General features: G+C 36.7%; 1 protein-coding gene across 1 annotated transcript in view; it reads left to right on the top strand.

The window, feature by feature from the left end:
- The window catches only part of TMEM117 (transmembrane protein 117), a 180,739-nt gene extending 173,035 nt beyond the window's left edge, over positions 1 to 7,704 (top strand). The window contains exon 8 of the mRNA XM_005419257.2: positions 6,730 to 7,704. Coding sequence (XP_005419314.1) covers positions 6,730 to 7,367 — 638 coding nt within the window. The 3' untranslated portion in view covers positions 7,368 to 7,704. The remainder of the gene's footprint in view (positions 1 to 6,729) is intronic.
- The last annotated feature ends 268 nt before the right edge of the window (positions 7,705 to 7,972 follow it).

Raw genomic sequence — 7,972 nt, 5'->3', positions numbered from 1 at the left:
GGGAGAGAAAGTTTTTCAAAATTGAAGGTAGGTGCCCTGCTGGAATGCTGACAGAGAACAGCCAGCTAACAAGGAGAAAGAAGAGCTGGTACATATCTGATGGAGACCATTTGAGCCAATTAGTGGTTTATGGAACAGGATAAAGTAAGTGATGGCCAGTCAGTGACTAGAAGGTGTAGGGTGAAAGGAGATGTTATGTGTACATGATGAACACATTTTTCTCTCCAAAGTGAGCAGAAAAAGAAAGGAGCAGAGGAAAAAAAAATTAGTTTAAGCATCAGATATTTTATGTGAATTACAGGTATGAAATTCAGGGATAGCAAAAAAGATTTTTTTTTTCCTTTTTCTCAAAGCTAGGGAATTAATTTGGAGGGGCTCAGTCCCACAAGGTTCCCAGATGCCGTATAAGGAAAAGTAGTGGAATGGATACACAGAGGAGTAGGAAAAATGGCTGAGGAGTGGTAGGTTGGGCTGTCACCAGATACAGAAACTTGGCATATAATTAATGGGTGATAGAAGAGGAATTGAAGAGCAAAGAACAGTTTTGCATTGTAGAAGAGACAGAGACATAGATGATAATCAGGGATAATCAAAGAATAAACAAGAGCAAAGAACATAAATTAGTGATCAGAAATGCAATCAGTAGCAATGCTGCTGTTTGAAAACAGGCCAACCAAATAAAACCAATATTTATGCATTGTAGTCTTCTGCAGAGAGGACTGGAATCTTTTCTGATTTTCTAGTGAGAAGGCATTCTTTTAATGAGGATGAGATAATGAATGAGGGCTGAGGAAAATTTTTCCCTGCTCAGCATTAACAAGATCCATTTATTAGATTCGCGAGACAAATCAATCCATTTGACTGCATATCACGTATCCTGTCTACTGAGAGCCTGTTTTATCTCAGAGCTACACCACCCTTTAGGAGATCTAATAAACAGCCATAACACATGGCACAAGAACCTCCCTTTGGGTAAGTTTTGCTTGAACCATCTGTTCTTGCCATCAGTTCTTGTCTTAGGTTAGGGCATCATGTTGGATAATTTGCAAGCTCTAGTGACTGTCTGGATGTGCATATACTTGAATATTCTACTCAAATCAAGGTGTAGAATATTTGAAAAGAATAAAAACCTAATTTTATATATATATATATATTAAAAAAATCAAGATTAATATAATCCAATCTAAAATTATGCACATGGATGCAACTGCAGCAGGTGACATGGATGTACAACGATGGTAACGACAGGGAGCCAGCTTCATTTAAGCCCTGTTTAATACACAGAATCCAGAATATTAAATTTAACCATAGGACTTCTTTTAAGTAACAAGCAGGAAATGAACACTGAGGCCTGAAAAACATTTCTTTTAGTACTAGCTACATAGATAAATCCAGGCTGTAAATCTATGGCTTGTGCTCTAATTTTTAGAAACTGAAAACCATTTTCTCCCAAGTAGCAAGAAGAAAGAAGGCATGACTGAAATAACATTTGCCATCCTTTTCCTGGCAAAGTTTATTCTTTATTAGTTCTTACACTGTCTGTTTTAGTCACTGTTGATTGACATAAATAAAGGTAGCCCTATTCAATATTGTTTTTTCAAATAAGCAATGGTCCCACAAAGGAGCAGCTCTAAGGAAAGCAACATTCCAAGGAGTCAAGGATTTCAAGCCACCATTCTGTTGGTTTGTCCTTGATGGCTTTGACCAAGTTGTGTACAGATGAATAATTTCAGTTACATGCTATGTGTTGCCAGCTCTCCTGACTTTGTCACAAGTCTTAAGACAGTTGCACTTTTCCTTTTCCTTTTCCTTTTCCTTTTCCTTTTCCTTTTCCTTTTCCTTTTCCTTTTCCTTTTCCATTTTGTCTTAAAAATTTATCTCCTGAATACAATGAGTAAATGAGAATTTCAGCTTTCATAAAATAAAGATCATGATTGCAGAGGAAAAAAAATTAAAATTTGCTTCTGCATACTTCAGTGTCTAAAAAGGCAGAAAAACAGAATTGTACACACTATATTATTTTAACCCATGCTCCTTTAAACTACTAACATACTTTCTTAGTCCTGACTTATGATTTCTTAATGTTGTTGGCAGTAATAGTGAATTAACATCTTCTGACTGTAGTTGATATGTGTCAGTGTAATTTTGAATTTATTGTGAAAAGCTATCTTATTTTTACTGGTAGCTGAGTACCTCATTTTACTCTCATTTCTTTGCAGCTAGGAACTCCTTGCATTGCTCCTTACTGAGTATTAAATATTTTCATTCTGTTTTGATAGCCACTTTTTTTTATGAACATTGAAAAAAAACTTGAATTCCTGCATCTGCTTAGCTCATCTGGATTTCCCTTGACAGATGGTTCATTGCAAAGTGTGTGTTTTCCTTTTTAGGCTGATGTTTATGAAAATACATAGTCTATCCTAGTTTCTATAATACCCAGGGAAATTTGTAAAACTTAAAATAAATGTTGTTCAGCTTCTTTTGTGTTTAAAAGACACTGGGAGGGGGGGCTGCCTTGTGCCCTTTAATGGAAGCATTGGAAATCCAAGCGCATCTACTGTCAAGTATGCAGGTAACTTTCAAACTGAAGATGCTACAATTTAGGTATCAGAAGAGATGGGAGATTTCTCTGGCTGTGTGTAACATGTTTCTGCGGGCTCATCTGACCCAAGTAGCCTTCCACCCAAAGGAGAAATCATCACCTTCATAGCTGGGGAGTTACCAGCATGGCTGGCTTGTGGAGTTGAACCAACAGCATGTCGAGATTCAGCCCAAGCTTACAAAGAGTAGCCTGAGGGAGTCTGTGGGCAAAAATAGAAAGGTTAGAGGTAAAACCAAAGCTGTCCATGCACACAGATGTGAAAAAACCTCAGAGGACTAACATCTTAGATCAGCTGTGAGTGGTCTGTCTGTATGCATGTATCTAGCTAATAACACTAATGTGACAGAAGATAGGAAGAACATTTCAAATGTTTTGCAGCAGTGTCTGAGTAGTTTTAGACACAAATTACAGTTGAGATAGAAGTCTAAAGCAAACATGTCCTACACTAGCCTCTGGCTGTGGTTGCACAGCATGAGGCTGCTTCCGTCTAGCCTTATTAAGTAGAATTTTCACATTACCTTCTGACCTCAGTAAGGTTTCTGAGGATTAGCTTCTACATAAGATCCTTTTGTTGGAAAATGAATAGCCTCTGCCAGAGTGGGCATTCAAAGATAAAACAGAATCAGCAGCTGTTTTGGAATATTGGGATATATTCCAAGTGTTGTGTGGAGGATTGCCCAAAAATCTTGTTCGATGGTGAAAATATGTGAATTTCTGGAAAAGGGAAAAATGAAAATCCATACTTCTTTCAAAATGAGAAGACCCCTGGCATTCATGTGCAGTGCACAGCTGTTGAGCTTCAGCAGCGGGGGGAGACTGTTTCCAAGCAGAGTTCTGTACAGGCTGATGTTCAGAGCATGGTCTTATGATGCAAGTCCAAACTGCCACAAGTGGAGGTTATTGTAGAGTCAAAGTTTCCTTTCTGGTGAGCGTTCTAGCCAGGAGGATACAATCCTCTTCAACAGACATGCTTTCTCAGAAAACAGGAGTGAATTTTCATCCCCAAATACTGGTTGTAGTCTACAGTGTCTATAAAAATATTTCACATTTTGCATCACAGCCTGACAAGGACACTAATATGCTTGGGTCCAATTTTTATTTTGGAGGATCTTTGTTGCATCAAATTGCAATATTGTACCATGTTTCCAAATACACCACATCAGATTCCGAACTCTCCAAATATTATGAGCAGCATGTAAAATGTCAGTGCTGTGAAAGTTATAAAGTTGTTAACCAGGTCACTTTTCAGGTAGTGCATGGCTGAATGACACAACCTATTTTCCCACATGACTTTCTTTGTTGTTAACTTCATTAAGACTGGATAAAATTCTTTTCAGTTTGACGAAATGATTACTAGCCTTCCAGTCTTTGAGAGTTTATCCTATTACATCATTCCATTTCAAATTTTGTCTTTGAATAAACCATTTTCCATCCAATAAGGGCTAAGTGGGGTCAGGTATATGCCAGTATTGCCACACATTTCATGGAAGTAGGGCCAACCCTAAAGCAGCAGTAATACTAATCCTACAGAAGCTGGGTAAGAGATAAGTTAAATGACTTCATAGCATGGGGCTCCATTTTCCCTTGTCACTTTTAATCTGGAATGAAACTTGAAATTTTTAAAAATAAAATCAGTATCTATACATTTATAACACATTTATTATGATCCATTGCAAACTTACAAACTTGAATTTGTTCATGCACAAGATCAAAGATTGTGATTGACTTTTCATTTACCTAACTTATTTCCTATATAGGCTTGATATATGACTTAAAGTTTGCTATGAAAATGATTATGCTAAAATTAAGTTGCAATAAACAATCATTTCATATACATACATTATAAACATTTAAGTTATAATGTTAAAGATTGGGCAATATATTAAATCTCTCTATAACTACATATGAGCACAATGACATCTTTGTGCTCCAAAACATCACAAATCTAGAAGGATGGCTTGGTTGGCTTCTTTGGCTGTCATGCCTGCTAGTGCAGCAGTGAATACCTGTCTTGCAGAGGGATAGATGGCAGAGGACATGGTATTCTAGAAAGAGGTAAATACTTTCTGTAAGTACCCAAGACAGCAGTAACTCAGTCATTTTGTTTCTAAGGACATTAATGCAGCCCTCGGATAAAGGGATTATTGAGTAGGAGCAGAAAGATGTCATTGTGTTCATATATGGTTATAGTGAGACTGTTACTCATACACAGCCTTTGGTTCTGGTGACAACTGTATTCAAAAGAGAAGGAAAATTTATAGAGCTCATCAAGCATAACAGTGATGCAGAGGGTGAAAAAATTGTCTGGGAATAAGAAATGTAAGGATTTCTGAGAAAATCTGCTATAGAACAGCAGCTGTTCTCAGCCAGCTAGCTGCCATTTAGACGTACTGGTGGCAGTTCATCCTCACTAAATGGGATGATGGACCTAAGTGGTTCATATGGCCCACATGGACCCAACAATCACTGCACCTGAGGGCTTTGTTTCTGCCTGCCTAGCTCTGACTAGGAGCTGAGTGAGGGAGTTTCAAGTTCATACGTTCTGTGAGACAGGAACAGTGTATCTTTCTATCAAACAATCAGCATCAAATAACTTCTGAACCCATGGCCATTTTCAAAACATTTTCAGACAGTGAAAATATGAAAAATAGTGATATTATCACTGTGTCCTAAGAAATGGTGGTAAGGTAAAGAAGAGTCATCTAATTGCCCAGCTGAGGAAAAAACAAGCAGTCAGCTATTACATTCTGCTGGACAACAGCTATTGATCAGTGAATCCTGTGTTTTTCTGTTGAAAGACAGATGTGATGGGAAAATAGAAACATTAAATACACGTCAAGCATCCACAGGAAACATCAAGTTACATTGTATTGTTTGTTATATTATTTCATACTTTAGCATCACTTTTAGTCTCTTGGTGTTGATTTAAGAAACTTAAATATTATTAAATATGGTGTTAATAGTCTGAAAATATAGTTTTCTTTAACACGTCAATTATAAAATTGACAAAATCACAGGGAGAAATCATAGAATGATTTCAGGTGGAAAGGATCCTAAGAGATATTTGGTTCCAGCCCTTCTGATGTGAGCAGGGGTACCTTCCTCTACACTGGTTTGCTCAAAGACCCATCCAAAGCCCCTTGTCTTTGATAGAGGAGTTATTCAGGAATTATAGGATTGTCTGCAAGGTCTTTTCGGTTCAGTTTAGTTTCCAAACAGTGACGACTGTTCAACACAAGAGAATAACAAGAGAATAAATATTCTTGTTTATTTTCAATCTATTTAATCTGAACTGAAGAGAACCATTAAACATAACTCCTGAATACATGAAGTTAGTCTCCTTACCCTCCTGGAGAATTCTGGTTGTACAGTTTGAACACACATACTTTCAGGAACTGGAATCCATTACTTCTGTGCAAGTCACTAGCCTAAGTAATTTGATAGATCCTATGATACATTTTCTTTTTCACTTGAAGCATACTTAGATATGATTCCAGCAAAGACCACAATCATTCATGACCAGCAGGAACAATCCTCCATGTATGTATTTTCACTTAATGCTGACATGTAGATTTGCCAGGTTCTTGGGTGATGGCAATCATCACTGCGCAGGTGAGATCTTAACATATGTCTAACTAGAATGTATTATATGCTTTGACTGTGAAAATAATATAATTTATTATGTGTATTCATAGACACAGACTATAAAAAAAGCTAAGATGGCTAAACTTGGAAGTCTACAATCAGCCCTTGCTATTTTTCAATAATCTTACTGTGATTCTATAAATCACAGTTTGTCTGATTGCCCATACCTGAATATATCTGCACTCCATGGTTGGTATATCAAACAACATAAGTAAGCTGGTCACTTACAAACTGTAATGTCAATTGAATAGTTATATTCCTGTGCTTGTGTTACAAAATTGTTTTGTGTCCAGACCTAATTGTGAAATACTAAGGGATATGCAGCATAAATCTGACTGTGGTAGAAATTTATTTACAACTTTGCTTTACAGATTAATAAAAAAATAACAATTTTTCTCTGATTATCTTTTATGTGTAATGGCATTTGTCCTGCTTCTAAAATGGATATATAAATTGACAGAACTTTTTTTTTTTCCGAACAGGCAAATGGTTTAACTATGGAATTATCTTCCTTGTTTTAATCTTGGATCTGAATATGTGGAAGAACCAAATATTTTACAAACCTCATGAATATGGTCAATATATTGGTCCTGGGCAGAAGATCTACACAGTGAAGGACTCAGAGAGCTTGAGAGACCTTAACAGAACTAAGTTATCTTGGGAGTGGAGATCCAATAACACAAACCCACTGACGAACCGGACCTATGCCGAAGGGGACATGTTCTTGCACAGCAGGTTCACAGGCTCCAGCCTTGATGTCAAATGCCTGGCTTTTATTCCAAGTTTGCTGGCTTTTGCTTTGTTTGGTTTCTTCATCTGGTTCTTTGGGCGATTTCAGAAAACTGACCAAGGCATGGAAAATTTAGACAAATCATACACAAGAATGAAACGAAAGTCACCATCAGATATGGGAATGACACGAGAAAATACACAGGTGTTAGAAGAACCATTGAATTTTCAAGAACCACACCTAGTATCCATAAAATCAGACTTAAGTGAAATAGTTTTTAATTCTTCTCTTCTAACTTCTGAAAACTTGAACGCACAACTGAATGAACAAGACAGCCCTTTACAGCCAGTACCAGAATCCTCTGTCCCTAAGAATAATCCTGTGACATAGAGGAAAATACCCAGGAAAATCAATTTAAATAAGCAGTTACTCTAAGATTTCAGTTTTACCTTTTGTAAGTTAAGATTTACATAGTGTTTAGAATAAGAAACTCAACCTATACCAAGAGGTGCTCAGCATGCTTTTTCTAGGAATTTTGGTTTTTATTTGTATTATAGTACGTGCCTATTGTATATCTAACATTCCTTTATAGATTGCTTCCCAAAATTGCACAAGCTATTTATTAATACATTACCTTAACTGTATCATAGTGTATTAGATGATTACTTGCAGGTATAAAATTCTACCGTGGTGGTGCCTTGAGACATTAAACTGTTTTTTAACTCAACACCAAGTGTATAGCACAGTTCTTCTCATCTGTTTTGCAAAGCTTTTTGTATATGGTTGTTCAAGTGTCATTTGATGTCTTGACAGAGGAGAAAAATATAGTTATTCCTAAAGAAGGTTTTCTGTTAGGATACCACAACTTGACTTTGTTATGTACTCATCTGTGAAGTCAGAGATTTTGATGACCAGACTGCAGAGAAGCATGTTGATTACATTTTAATTTTTCTGGCTAGCTGCCAAACACAAATACAGATTTATTATGCAGTAAA

This window comes from Geospiza fortis, unplaced genomic scaffold (genome assembly GCF_000277835.1).
Source record: "Geospiza fortis unplaced genomic scaffold, GeoFor_1.0 scaffold166, whole genome shotgun sequence".
Classification (NCBI taxonomy): domain Eukaryota; kingdom Metazoa; phylum Chordata; class Aves; order Passeriformes; family Thraupidae; genus Geospiza; species Geospiza fortis.
The sequence above is the reverse complement of the archived record's forward strand: the minus strand, read 5'-3'. Positions and strand labels throughout refer to the sequence as shown.